Genomic DNA, 25,117 nt, shown 5'->3' with positions numbered 1-25,117 from the left:
TGTTGCCCTTAGAGTGGTGATTAGTGAAGTTTCCGACTATCAGGTTGAAGCACTTATGGTATTCAGGCCAGTTTTTCGGAGTTCAGACTGAAGTGGTTTTCGGACCAGGTAGAAGAAGAGAAAATTTTCGGGGTTCAAGAAAAGCAAAAAAGGAATGAGAATCCCGAGTGGATGTGGTGTTCAGACCATGGTTATCCCTGTGTTACCATTTATTTTGGTATTCAGGTCGACAAGTTCAGAGTTTGTTTCTTCGCCGATGCTGACAGGCGTTGTTAATTATTATCCCATCAGAGTGCAAATTGTTCGTCTGTTCTTGGTATTCAATCACTCTTCATCCTGATCATCCGAAAGCCGAGGCTATTTCGTATCGACAGGTTCACAGTGGATTGAATAGGGGCAGCTGTAACACCTCAAAATTTGCCCTCATCTCTTGGGACTAGCATTAACATATTTGCATTTCATTCTAGGTCATTAGGCATCTCATATTGCATAACATGTGGTTACATAGTGCAAGCTATCTTCCCAAGTCTTGATCAGAAGATGAGGAAGTCAGAAGGTGCAAGCTAGGGTTTTGACTGATCATGGGCCATCTGAGGATTGGACTGTGAATTAGGGTTTTGTGATTCCCAAGGGTATTGGTCTTCATATTGATTGAATTGATACATCATCATCATCATGGTTGGGTATCATCAGAAGATTGAAGAAGATTCCTTGAGATTAGGGTTTTGACCACTGGTCAACCCTAATCAGTTGTATTGGGCCAATCAGGGCTGGATCAGGAGATGAGGTTTCTGATGGTTGTGGGGTTCATTTTGTGATTATATTGTGCTTATTGAGGCTAGGGTTTCACCCTTGAGCCATTTCAGTTGAAGATTGGGGTTCAATTTGATCTATGCATTGCCAAATTCATCTGTCAGATGAAAAGTCAACTGTGGTCAACTGTACATGATCTGATGGATGTGGAGGTGGAAATGAGTTGGATACACTTCATTCATGTTGGAACAAGTGTTATATGACATCTCAAAGCTTAAAAATGAAGAAAATCAAGTCAGGACAAAAACTGCCAAAAATAGAAAGTGACTTGTAACTGAAGTTTCCAAAAATGGAAAGTTTAAAACCTCAAAAACAGATGTCCAAGGAAGCTTCAAATGAAAAATTGTTCAACATGACAGATGTAGATCTTGTTCTCACCTTTGCAAAAAGTCCAAGAACTTGAAAATCCAATGTGTGGTTTGCAAGATATGGCTCAGTGAATTTCAGAAATGACCCGTAATCAGGAGGCCATAACTACCACATACTTTGTCCAAATTGCAAGTTCTTTATATGCACAAACTCCATTTGACATGTACTTTGAGGGTGCATCATTGGATTTGTTCAAAAATGGCCAAGGCAAAAAGTCACTGTTCAACTGGACAGTTGAATTGGACCAGGGGCAAAATCGTCCAAATGTCAAAATAATTGGAATTTTTGAATGGGACTTTTTCCAACACCTCAGGAATGGCATTTTAAGTGTGTTTGAGTATTCATTTTGTGGTTAATGCACATGGTTTGAGTTTTGGGTTGAAAAATGAAATGTTAAAAATGGATCAATTACCACACACATGTGATTTTGAGAAATACTCCACCAATGGACATGAAACAAGTTTCTACACATTACATATGGCATTTGGGGATTGCTTGAGCTGTCAAAACAGCTGGCACTAGCTGTCATTGTGTATTGACCAATTTGCCCTTGCTTACAAAAATTGCCATTTCACTAACATTCCAAATTGTTAATTAAACATGATTAGTGGTGGATTAATGCAAGGTATATAAACCAAATCATCTCCTAATCATAACTGAACCTCACATTCTCCAAGATTGGATCTAGAATCATCACATTCTCTCCATTTTCATCCAAGAACACAAACCTTCATTTCCAAAAATTCTTGACCAAATCTCAATCATTCTTCGAAGTTTCTTTTGATTTGAACTCACATCATCATCCTTAGCATCTGTTTTGGGAGTTTGGAAGAGGAAATGCTCGGAATCTCGACTGTCCAATACCACATCAACAATGGTGAATTCGAGTTTTGAGCTCTAGAAGCAACCTCAATCGAAGCAAGCACCTCCATTCACCTTCTCCATCCTTCTAGTGTTGCTGTTTTCACGATTTGAGCTCTAAAAGCATTGCAATCACGACTGCCATATCCAAGTAAGTGAAAATTCGAAACTCATGTTTTGTTCAATATTTGTATGCGTTAGAAAGAGCTTGCTGCGTGGATCACAGTGATATGCTTAGTTTTGCAAATAGTGAACCGTAGGCTGCGCAATCTTGATTTGAAGATTCGATCACAAACCCTAAGTGAATCGATTCGTGAGTTCTAGGAACTGTTAGTGAGAAATAATGTGATATTCGTGTTCTATGTGTTGAGACGAGTCCAACGAGCTATCGCTCGTCCATTTTCGTTAACTTTGAGTGTTCTTCAATTTTTTCATTTTCTGGAATTTCTGTGTGAAGGAGACGATGAATTAGTGTGTTTGATCCGTGGAAGCGTTTGAATTTTCAAACTGGGAGTTTCCCGCTCCCGCCACTGAAAATTGCAGGATTGCCATTGTCATTTTTTAATTAATTCATTTAATTTCTAAAAAATATTTAACACTTTAAAAAATTCATAAAAAATAGCAAAAAAATCCTAAAAATATGGAGATTTTTTCCTTGACTTTGTTGATGAGTGTAGAATATTTTTGACCTATTGGTCAAAGTTGTGCATGGCAAAAATATTGTTTGACCTAGGTTTGTTTCACATGTATCCATTTTTGCTACATTCTACCAATTTGTTCATAAAATGCACATGCTTGCAAATAAATTTTTGAAAATTTTTGTGATGATTGTGGACTCATTGATGCTCATTTCCATATAAATTTCATGAATTTTTGATACCTGGTCAATGAGCAGCAAATTCTGGAACTTAGGTGTGACAATTTGTGTCACACCTCTTGATGTCAACTTGTTGAATTTAATTGGATAACCTATGCATGTTAGAATTGAATGAAATTTGGCATGGTGAATTGTTGATATGTTAGGATGTTGTATGAATTTTTGTAGAATTTTTCACTGCCTTTTCTAATTGATCATGATTTTTCATTTCTGGTTGTTGAAATTGCAAGCTCATGTGATACATGTTGGTAGATTGATTGGGAAATCCTCATATTGTATTGTATGGCCATGAAATTTGATATGCATGAACTAGACACATTGTGTGACCTCCCTGTTTTGGTCTAATCCATTTCTTTTTTGTTTTCAATGAGATATGAATTTTTGAATTGGATGTATGCATTGATGGTGTGAATTGAAGCATGTAATTGTGTCTGTTTTTGTGGATTTTCATTGACACGGTTTCATTTGCCCAATTGAGCTCAAATTTGACATGGTAGACCTTGAAGATCCCCTGTTTAGGTGTAATTAATTTGAGAATTTTTGGATGTGTTTTGATAGGGATTTGAATGCAATACTTCTGTTTGTATGTTTGATGCTCCATTTGACTTAATGTGAATTGTTTTGAGCATAACATGAACATGATGGATGATATAAACATGAGACCAATGATGTTTGCTCTTGTTTGACTTTAATTTGATTTTGGTTGGTGAATACCTTGCTGTTTACTATTTTTTCCCTTGCTTTGGACCCTAGGCTTAGCCTAGTGGTCTAGTTGCTAATGTTTGCTTGATTTTTCAGGATCAAAAGGCAAAGCTTGTGGATAATGGTTCAAATCAATTTTAATTGATGTTGTTGATGTTTGTACACTAACATAACATTGTTTTGTAGGTTTTGAAGCTTAGGCTTGAGCTTGCCTTGTGTTGTGCATTGAGTTGTATAGATTAATTGATTGAACACTCGCTGTTTGGTTTTGTCTGTCTGAGTACTAACTGTGTTTGATTGTTTCCAGGTACTTTAGTTGCTCAGTTCCTTGTGAACTTTTGCTTTGCTTTGCTTAAGCAACTTGCATTGAGGTAAGTCCTCTTGACTTCATGTAGTCTGGAGACCCGGCTGTTACCGGGCCGGGCAAATAAATGTCTGAAGTCCTCCTTAAGAGGCAATGATTGTGGTTGTTTATTTTCAAGCCCAAGCAGGTGAAAGTCCTTTAAATAAGGCAATTGGTGGAAGGTAGGGGTATGCAGCCTACCCCCCACTATTCAGTTGAGTCTTCTCCTTGCTCCCATTACATGGTTGTAGCATTGAGATCAAAGCCCAAGATCTTGTGCAGTGCACATTGTGTCAGAGTCATCGAGTATAGAAGGGTTCCCCTATTCTGGACCCATGCTCATTTGTCAGCTCTCCCTGGTTAGGGATATGAGCTGTGAGGTCTGATCCTCACTTCACCTATCATCTGCTTCACCTTAGCCTCGTAATGGCAAGGTTAAGAGCAAACACAGCCCGTACAGACGACTTGCTGAGGCAGTCAAACCTATTGTGTGAGCCCCTTGTTTGGCTATAGTGCGTGTTATGTGGATATCTGATTGACATGCTTGTTTGAGATACCTGTTCTCATTTGATGATATATGATTGTATGCTTGTGTGCTAGCTTCTTTCCTGGTTAGGTTAGTTTGCTTATGCAAGTAGGATAGAAAACCAAACTTAGGGTTAACGATGCATGACAACATTAGGCTCGAGTCTCAGCTCCCTAGTTGTGTGTCTTTCCCCGGTTTCTGGTTAGCAATTTAGTCCCTTTCAGGGGAACTACATCGCCCTGATCCTCGTTCCAGACGAGGTATGTAGGCAGGTGGTCGTGCGAGACCACTCCGGGCAACCTTTTTCTTTTTTGCGTGTGTTTACTTGTTATCTGATTATGTATGTTTGGGTTCGGATGCCGACGTAAGCCCAGGCTTGGCTGTCGGGCTCCACGTTTGCCCTTTCGAGTATGTTTTGGTTCGGATGCCGACGTAATTCCATCCAGTGGTTGTCGGGCTCCATGTTTGCCACCCTTGCTTGTTTATATGTTTTGTGTTGTTTGGCGTGCGTAAGCCGAACTACAGTGGCTCTGATTCTTGTTCCAGACAAGATATGTAGGCATAAGGTGCGATACCTTATCGAGCTCGTTCCTCTTAACCCCGCCTGCGTTCCCCGTGTGTGTGTGATGTTTAGCAACCTATTCTTTATTCTAGGACGTGGATCCCGTCGAGTACGACGGGCGTGAGGGGTGCTAATACCTTCCCCTCGCGTAACCGACTCCCGAACCTTTTCTCTCTGGTCGCGAGACCATGTCTTTCCAGGTTTCTCTGAGCATTTCCTTTCCCTATCTTGGGATAAATAACGCTTAGTGGCGGCTCTGTGTGTTTTTATTTTTAGTCTCGCCGGTTGATTTTTCGCAGGATGCGACAGATATTCAGTGCGAAGAGAGTTTTAATGAATTAAAGAGGAGATTGACGTCGGCGCCGGTTTTGACTTTGCCAAATCCGGGGGAACCGTTTATAATTTACTGTGATGCTTCATTGATGGGTTTGGGAGGTGTGCTCATGCAGAATAATAAAGTAATTGCTTATGCGTCGCGACAGTTGAGAATTCATGAAAAGAACTATCCTACGCATGATCTTGAACTTGCTGCTGTAGTGTTTGCGCTAAAACTTTGGAGGCATTACCTTTATGGTTCCAGATTCGAAGTTTTCAGCGATCACAAAAGTTTAAAGTATCTATTTGACCAAAAAGAGCTGAACATGAGACAACGTATGTGGTTCGAATTGCTTAAGGATTATGATTTCGGTTTGAATTATCATCCAGGAAAAGCAAATGTTGTGGCCGATGCTTTAAGTAGAAAGACCTTGCATGTGTCAGCAATGATGATTAAGGAGTTGGAATTAATTGAGCAATTTCGGGATATGAGTTTGGTTTGCGAAGTAACACCGCAGAGTGTGATGCTAGGAATGCTAAAGATTAATAATGATTTTATGGATAGTATCCGAGAGGCACAGAAGTTGGATGTGAAATTAGTAGATATCCTTAATCGTTGTGGTCAATCAGGGAAAAGTGACTTTAAGGTTGATGCGAGAGGTGTGTTGAAATTAGGGGAAAGAATTTGCATTCCTGACGACACGATTTTGAAGAGAAGTATTCTAGAGGAGGGTCATAGAAGCAGTTTGAGTATTCATCCAGGAGCTACTAAAATGTATCAGGATTTAAAGAAATTATTTTGGTGGCCCAGAATGAAAGAAGATGTGGCTCGTTTCGTGTATGCGTGCTTAACTTGTCAGAAGTCGAAGATTGAGCATCAGAAGCCTGCTGGGTTGATGCAACCGTTGGAAGTTCCAGAATGGAAATGGGATAGCATTTCTATGGACTTTGTAACGGGGCTGCCTGCTACCTTACGAGGGCATGATTCGATTTGGGTGATCGTTGATAGGCTCACGAAGTCGGCTCACTTCATACCTATTAACATCACTTACCCAATTGCGAAGTTGGCAGAGATTTACATCCAAGTAGTTGTAAAGTTGCATGGTGTTCCTCTGTGTATTGTGTCGGACAGAGATCCGAGGTTTACATCGGGATTTTGGAAAAGTTTGCAAGATTCGTTGGGATCTAAGTTGAGGTTGAGTTCGGCATATCATCCTCAAACTGATGGCCAAACTGAGAGGACTATTCAGTCATTGGAAGATTTACTGAGAGCTTGTGTTCTTGAACAAGGAGGTTCATGGGACACTTATCTTCCATTGATCGAGTTCACATACAATAATAGTTACCATTCTAGCATCGGAATGGCGCCTTTTGAAGCATTATATGGTCGTAGATGTAGAACTCCGTTGTGTTGGCACGAATCTGGTGAGAGTGTAGTACTTGGACCAAAGTTAGTTCGAGAAACTACCGAGAAAGTGAAGTTTATCCGGGAGAAGATGAAAGCTTCTCAGAGTAGGCAGAAGAGTTACCATGACAAGCGGAAGAAGGATTTAGAATTTCAAGCTGGTGACCATGTGTTTTTGAGAGTCACGCCTGTGACCGGAGTTGGGAGGGCTTTGAAGTCTAAGAAGCTCACTCCTCGCTTCATTGGTCCGTATCAAATTTTAGAACGAGTTGGAAAAGTTGCTTATCGGATGGCATTACCACCTAATCTTTCGAATTTGCATGATGTATTCCATGTGTCGCAGCTTCGGAAGTATATCTCAGATCCGTCTCATGTGGTTGGTATGGATGATGTGCAAGTGCGAGATAATTTAACAGTAGAGACAAAGCCTGTACGAGTTGAAGATCGTGAAACAAAGACTCTTCGAGGAAAAGAGATTGTGTTGGTTAAAGTCGTTTGGTTGGGAGCTGCGGGCGAAAGCATGACATGGGAACTTGAGAGTCGGATGAGGGAGTCTTATCCGGAGTTATTTGCTTGAGGTATGTTTTCGAGGACGAAAACTCTTTTAGTAGGGGAGAGTTGTAACACCCCGATAAATAAATAAGATAATTATTTAATTTAAGTTAATATTTTAATTATTAATTTAATTTAAGTAATTGAGATTATTGGATTATTTATTTATTATTATTATTTGGAATAATAATTAGTGGAAAATATATAAGTTGGAATATGGAAAAAAGGGTTCATTGTTGGTAAAGAGTTTTCACGTGAAACAGAGAAAGCGGCTGAAAGGTGAAAAGTGGAGAAAGAGCAAAGGTTGAAGATCGGTAAAGCTTGGAGCTTAGAGACTGCCGGATTATCTCAGGTAAGGGGGGTTTATCATCGTTTAATGGGTATTATAGATTAACATGTCATGGCTAGTGATAAGCCGTTAAATTGACCCTAATTGGGATTGTTGGTGCTGAAAATTGTGATGAATAAGTTGTGTTAAACCTGAAATTAAATCGGTAATTGGACGAGTAGTGTTTTCCCGAACGTATAGCTTTTTACGGAAATTGAATCGGAGGTCCGGAAGTCCTCCAACGGCGGAAAATGCGGAAACTCTGCATTCTGCCTTGTGTTAGCGCAGGAACTGCTGTTTTGTCTGCGTTAACCGGTTAACCCAGGGCGTTAACCGGTTAACACTGTTATGTTTTGTGGAAATGTGCTGTTTGGCCTGCGTTAACCGGTTAACCCAGGGCGTTAACCGGTTAACACTGTTGCGTTTTGCCAGAAAATGTGTTTTGTCCTGCGTTAACCGGTTAACCCAGGGCGTTAACCGGTTAACACTGTTGGAAATTAGAAAAAATTGATATTTTCATGTTGTGAACCTAATTGGTGATTGGCTTATTATAATTACTTGTGATGAGTAATTTTGTTGAATTGAGGTTATAAAATGTTGATCCAAATATGTTGATAAGTTGTATTAAAGTTGTTGAAAATACTGAGTTGTAGGCTTGATGAGCCAAAGTTGATTATAAGTTGATTTTTGTTGAAAACGTTGCTGTGTTGATATTATTATTATGTTGTCGACAGTTTAGAGTCGTGTATGCCATGTACATTCATACGCATTAAGTCGGAGCGTTGCTCACACCACGTTGGCCTGGATTGGCAAATTTTAAGTTGAAAGTTGAAGGCTTATGCCTTGATGCCCACTAAAATGGCAATGATTTTAAGTTGGGAGTTTTACTCCGAATGGTACCACATGCATGACGAGTCGAGTCTCATTTGAGTTGCATTTTATGTTGTTATTGAGTATGATATTGAGTTGATAACTGCCGTTGCTGTATGTGTAATCTGATTTGGGTGATGAAACGTGTTAAATTACTTAGCATTACATGATGAATTATAATGCTTATTACATTGATTGAGAAACTCACCCTTACAACTATTTTTCAGGTAACGAGTAATGAGTGAGTAGAAGCTAGTGCTTGGAGTCTAGTGTAGTCTCCGTTGTGGGTCATGCTCTGATAGATGTAACATCGGGACGGGATGTTTTAATTGTTTCTTGTCGGCTGTTGAACTATTTTCATGTAATATGTTATACGTTTTAATTGGTTGACATAATTTCTATCCGCTGCGTATTTTTGAGATGTTTTATGGTTAAAATAATAAAAGAGCATGACAGATGTTATTTTCGAAGATGTGACACCCTTGTTTTGTGTATTTACTCTGATATATATACTTGTTGTTGTTATTAAATATTTGGGGTATTTTAGAAGGGTGTTACAAATGGCGATGCATGAAGCAATCGACTTACAAAAGGAATGGATGAATACGTGCTGGTTCTGTTAAGTTTTGAAAATAATTACTCGACGTTGGATCGAGGTTTTGATCTTGTTTTGAAATGGTTATCGGATGTTTGTTTTAGTTCTTGTATTAACAAATGAATAAAGAATGAAAGAATAAACATTATACACTTCATGGGAGAGGGGCACATTTGTTATGAATGGGGATTGTTCATGGTAATCAAACAATAGTAATATGTGCCTCATACAACATACAAGTAGGCAACAATTTAATCGAGTCAGATAAATAAACAAGTATATGATCAAGTCAAATAATCAAAGAATGAAATAATGAGATATTAAACAATGTATGAGAGTATGAACATGTTAAACAATCAAACAATATTAAACATGGATGAAAGAAACAAGTATAAAAAATATCAGATGAATCAGACAAGTACAACTATGCACACAAAGGATCAATGAATAATTTAATCGGGAAGTGATGCAAGGATCAAATAAAATCAAGATGAATGGCCTCTAATACATGGCATATGAGATGAACAAGGGAGGATCAAAAGATCTCTTCAATTGCCCTAAGCAATCCCTATGTCAAACATCAATCATACAAAATTCAACCGAAAAGTCAAGTCAACTTAAAAATTATCAAATAAATAGTAAATTAATTTAATAAATTATGAAAAATTAAACTAAGTTAGGTGGAGTCAGGACATCATCATCCCCCAAAAGTATTTCAAAAATAATGAAAATTAGTGTACAAATTATTTGAAATAAAACAAAAGTCAAATGAAAAGTCAACCAAGCAAACTAGGTCAAAAATAAATCCAAAATAAATTAAAAGTGGGAAATAAAATTCCAATAAAAGGTCAGGTTGACCATGAGACATTGGTCAACCCTCATCCCAAAAATCAGAATCTAAAAATAATTTTAAGTCATGTAAATAAAAATTAAAAAAAAAGTGTACTTAAAAGGACTATTTGAAATAAATAATCGAAATAAAATATTATCATTAAGTAAATATGAAAATAAAAATAAAAATAAATTAAATAAAACATTGAGGAAAATAAAAAATATTTTTTTGATGTTTTTATGAACAAATAGAATATTTTTATTTAATTAAACAAAACAGAAAATAAGAATTAAAAAAACATGAAAATAAAATGAATGGAAATAACATGAAATGAAATGGGCCAGATGGGGGTGGTGCAAACAGCATTTGGGGCGCTAAGGCCCAGCCCAGTTCGGTCCATGTGACAGCATGTGAAAAAGAAAAAAAAATATGTTCATTAAAACAACCTTGCCTCAATCGGTCATCTAGGACTTAAGTCACTAGATGACAAAAGCGAAATGGAAGGGTAGGATCAGCATGGCCGCGCGCGAATCCGACGTCCCACAGCGTGCCACGTCACATTCGTCCATGCAAAGCAAGAAACCTAAGGCCATGCACAATGAAAACGCGAAAAATGCAGAAAATTTGTTCCAACTTCCAATCCAAATATCTCACAACTCAGGGCTCCAAATGAGATGATGTAAAAATCAAAGTTCAAGTTTGAAACGAGTAGAATACAATGGTGCTTTGTTTCATTAAAAATAATGGTTTTATCATGTAGAAAATCGAACAACAAGGTAGGCTCATGCAAGGATACAGCAAAAATTCAATGTTACAAAATTAAAGTTTAATGAACATGCTTCAATGAAGGGTCCATAAGACAAACATAACATGATATTAACAACAAAAATTTGCATGAAACAAGCATGGCATAGTGGAAAATAGCATGAAGTAAATATGAATAAATATGACAATAACATGAAAAACATGGTGAACAAACATGGAATATGGTCATGGAAGATGGAATAGAGGACTTACCTAGTGGAAAACAGTCCATTGCTTCTTGATAGTGGAGGAAAGAAAAGAGAGGGAAGATGTTCTTTTGATGCTTTGAGATTTCAAGAACTTGTGCCAATGGAAAGGGAATGGAACTTGGTCTTTCTCTCCTTGCCTTGCTTAACTCAAAATATCACAGCCACCACCTTTCAGATTAGGCTTTTAGAAGCTTTAAATATGTAGGTCTAATGTGTCTTAATGGGCTTGGAATGTTGGTTTGGATTATGACAAAATGATGCAAAAAGTGGTGCAAAAGGTGAAGTGTATTAGAAGATCTAATTGTGGCAAAGCTTAAGTGGGTGAGCCAAAAGCAAATGGCCAAATGAGGTAAAAAGTGGTGTGTTGGTCATTTTGGTTTGTGCAGCATGACGTGGAAATAAGTCCAACAGGGTGACTTTAAGACTTTGTAACTTGATGAATACACGTCCAAATGGCAAGGCAATGCAAACAGTAGAAAGAGGGAATGAAGCTTAACATCTTTCATGTTGAACACAAGTTGAAATGATGAGTGGAAAGAGGTGAAAAATGACCATAAATTTCAGATCCCATAGCTGCAAAATGGTTGGGCCAGTTTGGCCTAAATGCTGTCAAAAAATTCAGCCTATGATACCAACTTTAGATGAGTGTATCTTCCAAACCAATGATCCAAATGGGGTGGTTCCAAAAAGGTGTGAAAGAGGACATATCAAGGTACAACTGTCATGAAGAAAGTGTTTTCAAAAGATTCCTTTAAGTGCAAGAAATCTGGCCCATAAGTCTTGACAAATTTTGCAAATTTTGGACTTATAAAATTTTCCAAGTGTCCTAAAATAAAGTCTTACTTTGACCAAGCATAACTTTCTCAATTTTAATCCAAATGAAACAAACTTTATATCTCTAGAAAGCTTGGAACAAGAGGAACAACTTTCATGTTGGAGAAATTTTCAAATGGAGCTTGCATCTTGATGGAATATAGGCTTAAAGTGGGTGCAAAAACCATAAAAACTTGCCTTAAATGGAAAGTCAACTATTTCCAAATTTGGTAATTTTTCCAACTCCTGATTAAATGATGAATCCATGATCCAACCTTGATCAAATTTCACATGTAGGCTTCCTTAGGCATGAATTTTGAGATTCCACTTTCAAAATGTCGGGAGTTGACTTTTCTGGCTCCACAATTGACTTTTCCCAATCTGTCTGGTTTCCGATTCCATTGATCAATTGAAGCACCTCTGGCTCAAATAAAGAGCTGATTTTTTGCATGTAGATCCTTGTGGACATGTGGAGGGCCATGGAAATGAGTTTCACTCAAGGAGTCAGAAATAAACCGATTTTATACCAAACCCTAGTTTTAGGGCAAAAATGACTAGGAACTGATTGCACTGATTGCCAATGGATCTTGCTGTGATAATTGTGGATCTTCTTAGGCCAAGATGCCTCTATAATCATGACATGAATGAGCCCCTTCACTTCCAACCAAACCTTGCTTGTTGCAGATAGCCATGAAACCCCTGATTTTTGATTAAATCCAGATGCACACTCTGAGAGTTCTGAATCTTCCGCTGATGAACTGTAGACCATCATAAGATACCTGGACCACCTTGTGACCATTGAGACTTGCATATTTGGAGAATGAAGTCCAATTCTCAGTGTTGCTTTGTGTGGGCTCCTTCTGGTTAAGGAGTGGTCAATCAAATCCCGATTTCCCAAGTCACTGATGTAGTATGCAATGAGTACGACCTAGTATGATGCTAATGTAGTGTGAAACACAATCCCATGCTTCCAAAAAATGAAGGGTAAATTTTGGGGTATTACACTCATGAACCAACGAAGGTATGTGTTTTCAGATATTGAAGAAGTTTGAAATAAAGCATTGTAATGTTGTCATTACTTTGGTTGAACCGAGGCTACAATTATCGAAGAATGAGGATGAACATGATGTTGATCTAACTCAGTATAGGAGGTTGTTTGGATCCTCGCGATATTTGTGCAATACGTGACCAAACTTGGCGTTTAGTGTTGGTATTATGAGTAGATTCATGGAGAGACCGAATGTGTCTCACTTGGCAGCAATCAAGAGGATCCTAAGATATGTGAAAGGGTCTATTGGCTGCAAAATTCTCTTTCCCGCAACAGATACATGCAGAAAATATAATTTGCTCGATTTTACAGATTCCAATTGGTGCAGAGATAAATATGATCGAAAGTCTACAACTGGATACATCGTTATGTTTGGTGGAAAACCAATCTCATGGTGTTCGAAGAAGGAACCGGTAGTTGCACTCTCATCTTGTAAGATCGAGTGCATTATCGTTTTGTTATGTGTGTGCCAAGTCATGCGGCTTATGAATCTATTGAAGGAGCTAAGCAACAATGAGGATGAGGTTGTTACACTCATTGTTGATAATATTTAAGCTATTAATCTTGCTAAGAACCTAATTGCACATGGAAGAAGCAAGCATATTGAGATGAGGTTTCACCACTCGAGGGAAGTTGTTAGTGAAAGAAAGTTAAGGTTGAAATATTGTAAAAGTGAAGACCAAGTGGCTGATTTGTTGACTAAGGGATTCACAAATGATATGTTTAAGAGGTTAAAGATGAACACGTGCATGAAATACTTAGAACACTTGAATTAAGGTGGTGTGTTAAAAGTATTTTTTATAATTTAAGTGTTGTAATCGATTAACACGGGGTGTAGTCGATTACAACAATGCAAAATTCACTTCCGAGTTAAAGAAAAAAGCATAGTGGGTGTAACCGCTTACATAATCACGTACCCAATTACCACTAAAAGGGGATTATTTTTTGTAGCAGCTGTAATCGGTTACAAGTTTAGTGTAACCGATTACAAGTACGGGTTTTTAGTTTTTTTCCGTTATTTGCTTATGTGACATGTATACCAATCATTATATAATGTTTGTATAAATGTCTGGGAGGCATTGTCTTCAATGTTAATACAAAAATATTCTCACCCTAAATTATCTCTCTCTCAAACTCTAATTTTCTCCATCATTCATCAATCTTATGTTTGTTCTAACCGTTTATTAAACATTCTCTAAAAATAAAAATTCTTTCGTAATTTTGATTATAATTCTATGTACACATAATATTTTCTTAAAAAAAAAAGTGTAATCATTTTTAAGGTATTTTTATAATTCATATTTTGTGATTTCTAGAACCGAACAAATTATTTTACTTTTCATTCATATAACTTTTAAAAAATCATATAACTTTTAAAAAAGACAACTGATTAATCAGTTTATCCAACCTACTTCAATAAAAATATCTATATTGTCTTAGTAATAAAATTTATTCAAAATAACCCCCAACAAAATATATTTTGTTTCCATAATTGCGGTATATTTCACATTATAACAATTATTAATTACAATATAAATAAAAAATGCATTAAAAAAATTAACAGCTATCGAGAGCAAGATAACAAGTCGGGCAGTGTAGTTCAAATTTCCTCTCTACACTCCCGCATAGAACATATCACCCAATTTCCCTCTCCTCCATTTCCATAACTTTTCTGTTTCTTCTATCTTCAACTCACGGAAATCTCTCAAAAACAGTTATCATTTATCACTCATGCATAATTAACCGCCATGTATACATCAACATCTTCTCTTCTCAGCACAACCGAGCCTAACAAACTATTTTCCAGAACCTTCTTCGCTTCTCCTCCTTCTCTAACGGCTTACTCATCTCGCACTTCTCCATCATTCTTTTGTTCCTTTCCCCGCCGCCTCCATTGTAATTCTCCTCTCACTCTTCGTCCTCAGATAAGAGCCGTCGCTCCTGCAGTAGAGAATTTCCACCGCAAAATCGCTACCATAGGTAGGTTACTAGGTTACTTCAATACTCATCACCGTTCGGTTTAATTGACCAGTGGTTTATCCACTTTTCCATTTCGGTTTCCTGTTTTAGGTTTATCAGAATTTTGTTGATTCAGTTTCAGGTTATGGAATTTGCTGTGTTTTGTAATTTGCACTGTTTAACTGTTTTTAGATGATTATTTAACTGATTAAACCGTCAGTTTAGTCCTTGAACCATCGCTACTTCATCAATTTAGTCCCTATACTATTAAAATCAACTAAAAGCTAGTAAGCACATCCATGGACACACGACACAGCTGACATGCCGACAACACTAATAATTCGAAAAAATAAATAAATTAAAATGACACGGATACACCTATCTTTTTTTTTCAGAGGTGTCTGTGCTGCAGAGACTAAAAGTCCTTAAACTATTGTTTTATTCAACTAATTAACCTCTAACCAGATGGTAGTTGGATGAAATAATAGTTTATGGATCTTTTTAGATTATTCTTTAGTTAGGGACTAAATTGATAAGAGTGATAGTTTACGGGCTAAATTGACTTTTTATTCATATTTGACATGCATTTAAGTTTCTATATTCGGTTGACTTTTATGTCTATTGGTTATTTGCAGCCACAGAAAATCCTTTCAAGGGAAACTTGACAAGTCTTCCTAAGCCAGGTGGTGGCGAGTTTGGAAAATTCTATAGCCTTCCTTCACTCAATGATCCAAGAATTGGTAAATTTCCTAACTTGACTTGGCATTTATGAATTCCCGCACAAAACGGTGCACCATACACGACATTGGCATGTAGACGCGGATAGTAATATGGAAAATGGAGTTATTGAGTGTAAACACACGTGCGACAACGAATACGCATTGCCTTCAATTCGAAGTGTCCGTACCTTGGCACATTATATTTCATGGCTTAAACCATGGTATATGAATACCCGACACAACATAGTACACCAGACACGATATTGACACCTATACAATGATAGTAATCTGGAAAATGGAAATTATTGAATGTAAACATGTGTGCGACAAAGAATACACATCGCCTTCAATAGGAGTATAGGTTAAAGCATGTGAAATTTATAATTTTATATGAAGTTTGTAATTTCATATTAATATTGTTCACTACAGAAAGATTACTTTCATTGATGTGTGACATATTAAATTGTTGTTGATTTCAACTTTATGTTTGCATAACAGACAGGTTACCATACTCGATTAGAATTCTCCTTGAATCCGCCATTCGCAATTGCGATAACTTCCAAGTCACTAAGGAAGATGTTGAAAAGATTATTGACTGGGAAAACACATCTACTAAGCAAGTTGAGATTCCTTTCAAGCCTGCACGTGTTCTCTTGCAGGTAAATTCTCAACTTCTGAAATTTAGATACAGTGAAATATTTCTATTATTCAAGTGTATTATGTTATCTTCATTTGAAAACTTCTTTTATCTCCTCAGGATTTTACTGGAGTGCCAGCTGTTGTCGATTTGGCCTGCATGCGAGACGCTATGAATAAGCTTGGCAGTGATTCAAACAAAATCAATCCTCTGGTATTCATCTTTCTTATCGCATGCATACCTTTATGTTCTTTATGAATGAATTCGTTGATGACAGTGACCAAAGGGTTCAATTTTTTTCAGATTTACTTTTGTACTATGACATCATTATTTGTTATGCACAATACAAAAATATTTTTGAATCTCATATATTGCTTGGATAGAAATTAACTACTTGAGATGTACAGCAATTTTGCCATCTTAACTGAGTATCTGCAAATAGTATTTGATCTGAAAACTATTTGCTAATGTGTTTAGCTTTCATGGCTAACTGAAATAACCATTGGTGAAGTTTGAATTTTTTTACTTAGTGAATTAAAGTTGGTTCATCATTGTTTGAATAATTACCAACATTAAGTTTGGTAACTAGCTTCATTTTGCATAGTTGTAAGGTTTTTAGAGTACGTAAGTAAAACGTAGTCTTAGAAATATTTTCCTTGTATTTTATGATTTGTTAGAAGTGGTTCTGAGCAGTAATTGTTGGTAGGTTCCTGTTGATCTTGTCGTTGACCATTCAGTTCAAGTTGATGTGGCAAGGTCAGAAAATGCAGTGCAGGCTAATATGGAACTTGAATTCCAGCGAAACAAGGAGAGATTTGCTTTTCTTAAATGGGGATCAACGGCGTTCCGTAACATGCTCGTTGTTCCTCCTGGTTCTGGTATCGTACATCAGGTAAGTTTGGAAGTCAACATACAAAATGAGTGTGTGGCAGTTAAATGTATTTTTTGTAGGTGTAAATATTAGGGACTTAATGTGATGTTGAGTTCCAGGTCAATCTTGAATATCTTGGACGAGTAGTTTTCAACAATGAGGGCTTACTCTATCCTGATAGTGTGGTTGGGACTGATTCACATACAACTATGATAGATGGGCTTGGTGTTGCTGGATGGGGTGTTGGAGGAATTGAAGCTGAGGCAGCAATGCTCGGTCAGGTACATTACCTTCTTAGTTCTTATCTTAATATATACACATGTTATATAATGAATGTTGATTCCATCCCAAACACCAATGGTTAATGATTGTCCATGTCATATTTATCTCATTAGAGGTATAAATTTATTTTCTTTCTTTAAATGAGCATGTGTTGTAGTTAAAATACAGTGAGATGATTCTAATGCCGTTTTCTATAATATTTGCAGCCTATGCGCATGGTTTTGCAGTGTTGTAGTTAAAATACAGTGCGTTGAAATACAGTGTTGATTCTAATACAGGGTAATATTTGCAGCCTATGAGCATGGTTTTGCCTGGAGTTGTTGGATTCAAGCTATCTGGAAAACTGCGCAATGGTGTTACAGCAACTGATTTGGTTCTAACTGTGACACAAATTCTTAGAAAGCACGGTGTTGTAGGGAAATTTGTGGAATTTTATGGTAATTAAATACTTGACTCTCAAGGCCTACTGCTAAATATTTGTTTTCTCCATTTTTCATTATAGGATGACTGTCCTTACTAACAGTTTTCATGGTTTCGTTCAATAGGTGATGGTATGAGTAAATTATCTTTAGCTGACAGAGCAACTATTGCTAACATGTCTCCTGAATATGGCGCCACCATGGGCTTCTTTCCTGTGGATCACGTTACATTACAATATCTCAAGCTAACTGGGAGAAGTGATGAGACTGTAAGTGCAGTCATCCCATCTACTATTAGCTATGGGATGCCCATAGAATAGAACTATTTGACCTGTATTCTGTCTGATCACAGGTAGCGATGATAGAGTCTTATCTCAGGGCAAACAGACTGTTTGTTGACTATAATGAGGTATGTTAGTATATTGCAGTTTCCTTAGACACCCTTTTTTACAAAATGACATGTATATATGTTGTAGGAATGCTAATTTCTTTTCCACGATATCAGCCACAGCAAGATAGTGTATATTCATCATATCTTGAATTAAACCTGTCCGACGTAGAACCATGTATCTCAGGACCAAAGAGGTAAGGTCCCTGGTCTCTTAAATTCTTCTCAGTCTGTTGATGTGTTTTTTAATCAATTTCCATCCTATTAGTATTATCAACCTAATAATGCATACTGAATGGTATTCTTTCCAGACCCCATGACCGGGTTCCTTTGAAAGAAATGAAGGCTGACTGGCATGCTTGTCTTGATAACAAAGTTGGATTTAAGGTTAGTAATACCGTGACCATTGGTTAATCGATCAGTTTCAGTACTTGTCTGCAGTAGCAAACCAACAAATAGTATTAGTTAATCGTTCATGGTTGTTGACCTGGGTTTTCATAGTTGGATCTATTGCATCCGACACATTGGCTAAAATCATTTTGTTTGTGCAACATCCGACCATCAAACATCAATATATTTTTAATATGTTCATTCTAATTGTTTGAAGTGTACACCTATGACTTGCAGATTCAGTATCTTTCACAAAAAATCTTTAGAATATATAATATAAGGTTCATGTTTATGTTTGTGTTACTTCTGTCTGCCTGTTTCGTCAACTTACTCAACTCCTGAAGTGTCAATGCTATATTACTGATATAATTACCAACGTCGTTTATGACATTCACTTGTAACTTATATTTATCAAATTGTTGGTGATTTGCATCTTCAGTGAGCGTCAAGCTAATTGATTTCTTTTGTATAATACGTCATCTGATCTTTGAGAAATTCAAAGCTTTTCTTTATTCTTTATATTTTTCATGCTACTATTTTTTCAAGACTCTCTCCTGGTACCTTATTAACAGCAAAGATGTCAAGGGCACTGTTTAATGTGATTATACTTACTTTTTCATCATTGGTATGTAGAAGTGGAGTCATCCTTGCTTCATATTGCTTTATCAGAACCATAGATGAGTATAAGATGCTAATGTATGTTTTATTTAAATGCAGGGATTCGCTATACCAAAAGAGGCACAGGGAAAAGTTGCGAATTTTGATTTTCATGGGCAGCCAGCAGAGCTCAAGCACGGTAGTATAGTGATTGCTGCAATCACAAGTTGTACGAATACGTCAAACCCAAGTGTTATGCTTGGGGCTGGCCTTGTTGCGAAAAAGGCTCATGAGCTTGGTTTACAGGTTAGTATAACAATGTTTCATCTCTCCTTCGTTGTGTTTGTTTTTGCTTCCATTAATAAACAGGACGGATTGTTTCTTTGATCTGTGGTGCTTTTCTTTTTTAAATTTTAATCATTGTTGTTTTTTTTCACTATTTTGCCAGGTCAAGCCTTGGATTAAAACAAGTCTTGCTCCAGGCTCTGGAGTTGTTACTAAATATCTACTCCAGAGGTATTTTGTACTTCTTACTCGAATTCCACTACTGTAATTTATATCATCGTGTGCTCCTTTCCAGTCTGCACATTTAAGGAAACATCAATCTAAATTTGCATTTGTTTCTATTTTATGACAGTGGACTGCAAAAGTATCTGAATGAACAAGGTTTTCATATTGTTGGATTTGGCTGTACAACATGTATTGGCAATTCAGGAGATCTGAATGAATCTGTTGCTTCTGCCATCTCAGATAATGGTCATACTTCATAACAAAATGCTATTTATTTGAACTGAAGCTGATTTCTACGCAACACTTGTATTTATATATATACTTTTTTAAACATATATATCCTCTTAGACATATTTTGCTTTACATTTTTGCCTTATTGATTTTTTGTTTTTTTGGATCCAGACATTGTAGCAGCTGCTGTGTTGTCTGGGAACCGTAATTTTGAGGGCCGAGTTCATCCCTTGACAAGAGCTAATTATCTGGCCTCACCTCCTCTGGTTGTTGCTTATGCTCTTGCTGGCACGGTACGTGTGTCTAATTCACATTTCAGACACGTTTCTCCATTCTTTTTGCTTCTTTCATAGTATTATCTGATATTCATCTCTTTCTGTAAAAGGTAATAGTTGTCTGACTCATTTGTCCGAAGTAAACAGACAAACATAAGATTATTGGAGGCTAATAAAAGACATAGGTATTGGTGTTAGTTACATAATCTTCATATGTTTGCAATTTGCATGAATCAGCAGCCTTAAGTCATGTGTAAGGGCTGGGTATATGTGCTGCTGGCTATGGGTTATGAGAGTCGGCCCACACGGGTTTGGACTTAATGAACTGATCCATTTACATGCAAACCTGTACTAGTTTGTCCACTTAACCAGCGAATGAAACCGACATGGTTATTACTCCCTCCGTTATTTTTTATTGTTGTTACAAGGTTACTTACATTTACAAAAAAATCAAGTTAATGTTGCATGAAAATTTGAAAATGACAAGTAAATAGAAACAAAAAGTTTTCTACAAAAGTGACCGGTAAAAAAAATCCGAGGGAGTATTATTTTAATTCTTAACTTTGATATTTATTTTAATACTTGGGTGCTCTCTAGAGTTTTTACTTTTAAGATTTTTCTTTTCGGTCAATCAAAATAACTTTGTCCTAAATATTAAATTTTCTTATGTATATTATTTTTGGTACCCAATCCAATCGACTTGTGGCCCAAGCCAACCCAATAAACTTGTTTAATTTTGGTCCTTCGTTTATGCAAACTATGTTAAATTGTATACCCAGCTCTAGACATTAATGTATTTGGACACAAAGTGGGGGGGTCCAAATGGATCATTTCTTTTCTCAAATTTTACATACCAAATAATTCCGTAATCTATTCTAGTAATCTTTTATATAGTCTCATTTGGGAGCCTAGTTTTGGATTCAGGCATCATAATTGCACATGTCTGCATATGAAACAATAAACACTAATATTTTGGTCTTTTCTTTGTATGTGGAATACAGTTTTTTTTCCTGACAGAATGTGTTATCATAGACTAACATTATTATGAATGTTCTACGACTATGGAGTCTAAGCTTTATTTATACCTTCTTTAGCTGGTAGAGTGCATATTATATTTATTTTATGACAGGGTAGATGAAATTTAAGTTTGAAAGATATTAAGATCCACAGTGTTATAATTTCATCAAGTTTCTTTTGGTAAAATTTCCAGGTCGACATTGACTTTGAGAAGGAGCCAATTGGGACGGGGAAGGATGGCAAGAATGTCTACCTGAGGGATATCTGGCCATCTACCGAAGAAATTGCAGAGGTGAGTGACACCTAAATTGCTCATTACATGTAATTTTGGGTTAAATATTTGCCAATGCATGTCGTATGGCAAAATTAACTTTGGGTGACTTTATTTGTAGACTGTTCAATCTAGTGTGTTACCTGACATGTTCAGAAGTACATATGAGTCTATCACAAAGGGAAACCCTATGTGGAACCAACTACAAGTTCCAGCTGACACTCTCTACTCTTGGGACTCCGACTCAACATATATTCATGAGCCTCCATACTTCAAGAACATGACCATGGATCCTCCCGGATCTCATGGTGTGAAAGATGCCTATTGCCTTCTAAACTTTGGTGACAGTATAACCACTGACCATATTTCTCCAGCTGGAAGCATTAACAAGGACAGCCCTGCTGCTAAATACCTCCTAGAGCGTGGGGTTGAACGCAAAGACTTTAATTCTTATGGAAGTCGCCGTGGCAATGATGAGGTGATGGCGAGGGGAACCTTTGCCAACATTCGCCTTGTTAACAAGCTCTTAAACGGGGAAGTTGGCCCTAAGACAGTTCACATTCCAACTGGGGAGAAGCTTTATGTGTACGATGCAGCAATGGTGAGTTATGCCTTACTCAAGTATGTCATGTTATTTGTTTACAATTTAGAACTTTTCCAGTGGAAAATCATAGTTTATTCTATATGATATTTTCTGGTGCTGATGTCTCTATATTTCTTTTCAAACTACCAGTGTGGGTGTCTTTTTGATAAAATAATATTTTTTTAAATACTATCATTAACGAACCTGTTTGCTTCTGTGGGTGTATCAACATCATGTTTTGCTTATTCAAATAGATACACTTCTTATTTCAAGCTCCACAAAGCTTGATAATCTGGCATATGGCAAAGACATGTGGACATTATATGTTGATTTAGTGGGATACTCCCTTTTCCTCTCCCCAAAGAATGTTGTTTGTAATAATTAGTTTATTTCAGCTGTGTTAAGTTTCTAATCTCCCTGGATTTGTTCTCTTTTATCAGAGATACAAGGCTTCCGGGCAAGACACCATTGTTCTAGCTGGAGCTGAATATGGCAGCGGAAGTTCTAGAGATTGGGCGGCCAAAGGTCCAATGTTATTGGTGAGTTCTTTTACAAGTTGTGATCAGTTGGGTTTTTTATTTGACTTTCTTAAAATATAAAGGTCAATTTCTTGGTGTATATTTACATTTCAACAGGGGGTCAAAGCTGTGATAGCTAAAAGTTTTGAGAGAATTCATCGCAGTAACTTGGTAGGAATGGGTATTATTCCTCTTTGCTACAAACCCGGGGAGGATGCAGACACATTGGGATTGACTGGTCATGAACGTTATACAATTGACCTTCCAAATAAAATCAGTGAGATCAAGCCTGGCCAAGATGTCAAAGTCACAACTGATAGTGGAAAATCGTTCACCTGCATTGCACGCTTTGACACCGAGGTAATTTAAGCTTTTTACCGGTTTTATAGCTTTTGTTGCCGATGAACCAAGCTACTCCTAAACATGCTTTGTTATAACCTGTTTTTTACCCTTGGTTTTATGCTTGATATTCAGGTGGAACTTGCTTACTTCAACCACGGAGGTATTCTTCCATATGTCATACGCAACCTCATTAAGCAGTGAAGGTGGTGTTGATGGAAAACTCCAAGGTCATTCATTGTCATCGGAAGCTAAGCAAGCTGTATATGTCATGATTTGTAATAGATAGGGAAAGACCCTTTTAAGTGTAGTAAATTTTGACACTTCCCTGGTATTTATCAATTAGGCTCATGCTACTTTGATTGTAGATTTCAGTTTTTTGGGTGCAATGTATATGTACCCATTGAAATTGGGGACGAATTGTATAAGCTGATGTGAAACTTTGTGATTGCTGGTGGCATTTGTTTGCCGAAGTACCCAGTGGTAAATATCAAAAAGCTGGTTCAATGACTTTTGTGATAGTAAAATTGAGTCTGAATCATCAAAGATATATATATATATATATATATATATATATATATATATATATATATATAAAATCAATTAAAGTTTGAGATATGCATATAATGGTACAAGATGTGATTGCAACAAAATAGAAATTCTTGTGATTTGATTTTAATCAAATATGTCCCCTTAAGATGAAGGTACCGTCAATGACCTTCATCTTGCTCGTAAGTTCTTGAAACTGTGGTATTGATAATGACTTTGTGAGAAGGTTGACAATTTGATCATTTGTTGACACATGACTAATTGAAAGTTTTTGAGTTTGAACTTGTTCTCGAACAAAATAGTCTATGGATATACGTTTCATTCTTGAATGTTGAATTTGATTAGAACAAACATAGGTGGCTCGATGTTATAACATAAAAGCGTAAGTGGTTGAGATATCGTAATGTGCAATTTTGAAATAAGGTTGGTGAGTCACATGATTTTAGTGGTAGTCATAGCTATCACACAATATTCTTCCTTTGTGGATGAGCGAGCAACAATCTGTTGCTTTTTGGAGAGCCATGAGATAGGATTACCACCAAAAAATATAAGGTACGCAGACGTGGACGTGTGATCATCAGGATTTCCACCCCAATCAACATCATTGTAGGCGAGAAGTTGAAAGGAATGTAGTTTCTTAAGCATGATATCAAAATTAATGGTGGATTTGGGGTACCTAAGTAATCTTTTAAGGTGCTGGAAGTGAAGGGTGGTAGGTTTGTGCATGAACTGAGAGAATTTGTTGACATCAAATGAGACATCGGGTCGTGTGAAGTTTAGTATTGCGAAACACCTATGATTTTTCGGTATTGAATGGAATAAGTGGTGGGGCTGCCATCATGCAGTGTGAGAATTGCAGTGGAAGAAAGAGTTACGGGTTTAACATCAACCATGTTAAATTTTTCCAAAATGTCACGTATAGACTTGTGTTGCGAAAGGAACATTGCAACACCTCTAGAGATTAACTCAACTCTTAGAAAGTAGTGCGGATACCCATATTTTTTAGAGAGAGTTGTTGGGACAAGGAGTTGATAAAATAAGTAAGAAACTTTGTTTCATTACCAGTGAGTAAAAGATCATCAACATAGACTAAGAAATAGGTAATATACCTTTGTGATATATGAACAATGACTGATCATTCTTACTCATGAAACCCATTAGTAGTGGTGAAGGTCTTCAAAGAATCATGTTATGCTCGTGGTGTTTTACGTAAATCATATATGGCTTTGTGAAGTTTACAAACATGATGAGGTTGTTAAGCATATTTCAAACCGGGTGGTTGGTCCATGTAAACACCCTCCTCTAAAGTGCCTTGGAGGAAAGCAATGTTGACATCTAGTTAATGCATAGTCCATTGATATCCAAATGCAACAGTGAGAATGAGTTTAATTGTCTGTGGTCGAATAACAGGTGCAAATGTCTCTTTAAAATTATTCCTGGATATTGTGTGTATTCTTTTGCAACTTCGCGGGCTTTGTATCTAGATATAGTTCCATTTGGATTTCTTTTGATGCAAAACAACCATTTACATTCAACAATGTTGTGGTCGAAAGGTGGTGGAACTGTTGGTGTAAGTCCTAGAGGTCAATACTTTTGGTACTTGTATCGAATTATTTATTAATAATAAAAAGTTTTTTATTTATTATGTTTGTTTAATAAAGTTCCTATAATAGTTAGTCCGTTTTGAAATTCTAGTTATCAGACTTTCGATGTCACACGGGTAGTTATGACATCCAAT

The 25,117-nt window shown here is 36.8% G+C and overlaps 1 protein-coding gene across 1 annotated transcript; it reads left to right on the top strand.

Moving 5' to 3' along the window:
• The first annotated feature begins 14,388 nt into the window (after window positions 1-14,388).
• LOC127101208 (aconitate hydratase, cytoplasmic) lies at window positions 14,389-23,340 on the top strand. Its single transcript, XM_051038558.1, has 20 exons — window positions 14,389-14,804; window positions 15,419-15,523; window positions 16,001-16,161; window positions 16,260-16,352; window positions 16,846-17,031; window positions 17,130-17,291; window positions 17,585-17,729; window positions 17,838-17,980; window positions 18,064-18,120; window positions 18,217-18,296; window positions 18,411-18,486; window positions 19,207-19,392; window positions 19,535-19,602; window positions 19,724-19,842; window positions 19,999-20,120; window positions 21,313-21,411; window positions 21,512-21,991; window positions 22,414-22,512; window positions 22,609-22,851; window positions 22,966-23,340. Exons 1-20 carry the CDS (start codon window positions 14,573-14,575, stop codon window positions 23,032-23,034), a joined length of 2,925 nt encoding a protein of 974 aa, XP_050894515.1. The 5' UTR covers window positions 14,389-14,572; the 3' UTR covers window positions 23,035-23,340.
• Window positions 23,341-25,117: the final 1,777 nt, after the last annotated feature.

This window comes from Lathyrus oleraceus, chromosome 7 (assembly GCF_024323335.1).
Source record: "Lathyrus oleraceus cultivar Zhongwan6 chromosome 7, CAAS_Psat_ZW6_1.0, whole genome shotgun sequence".
NCBI lineage: Eukaryota > Viridiplantae > Streptophyta > Magnoliopsida > Fabales > Fabaceae > Lathyrus > Lathyrus oleraceus.
This window is presented reverse-complemented; position numbering and strand designations above follow the sequence as displayed.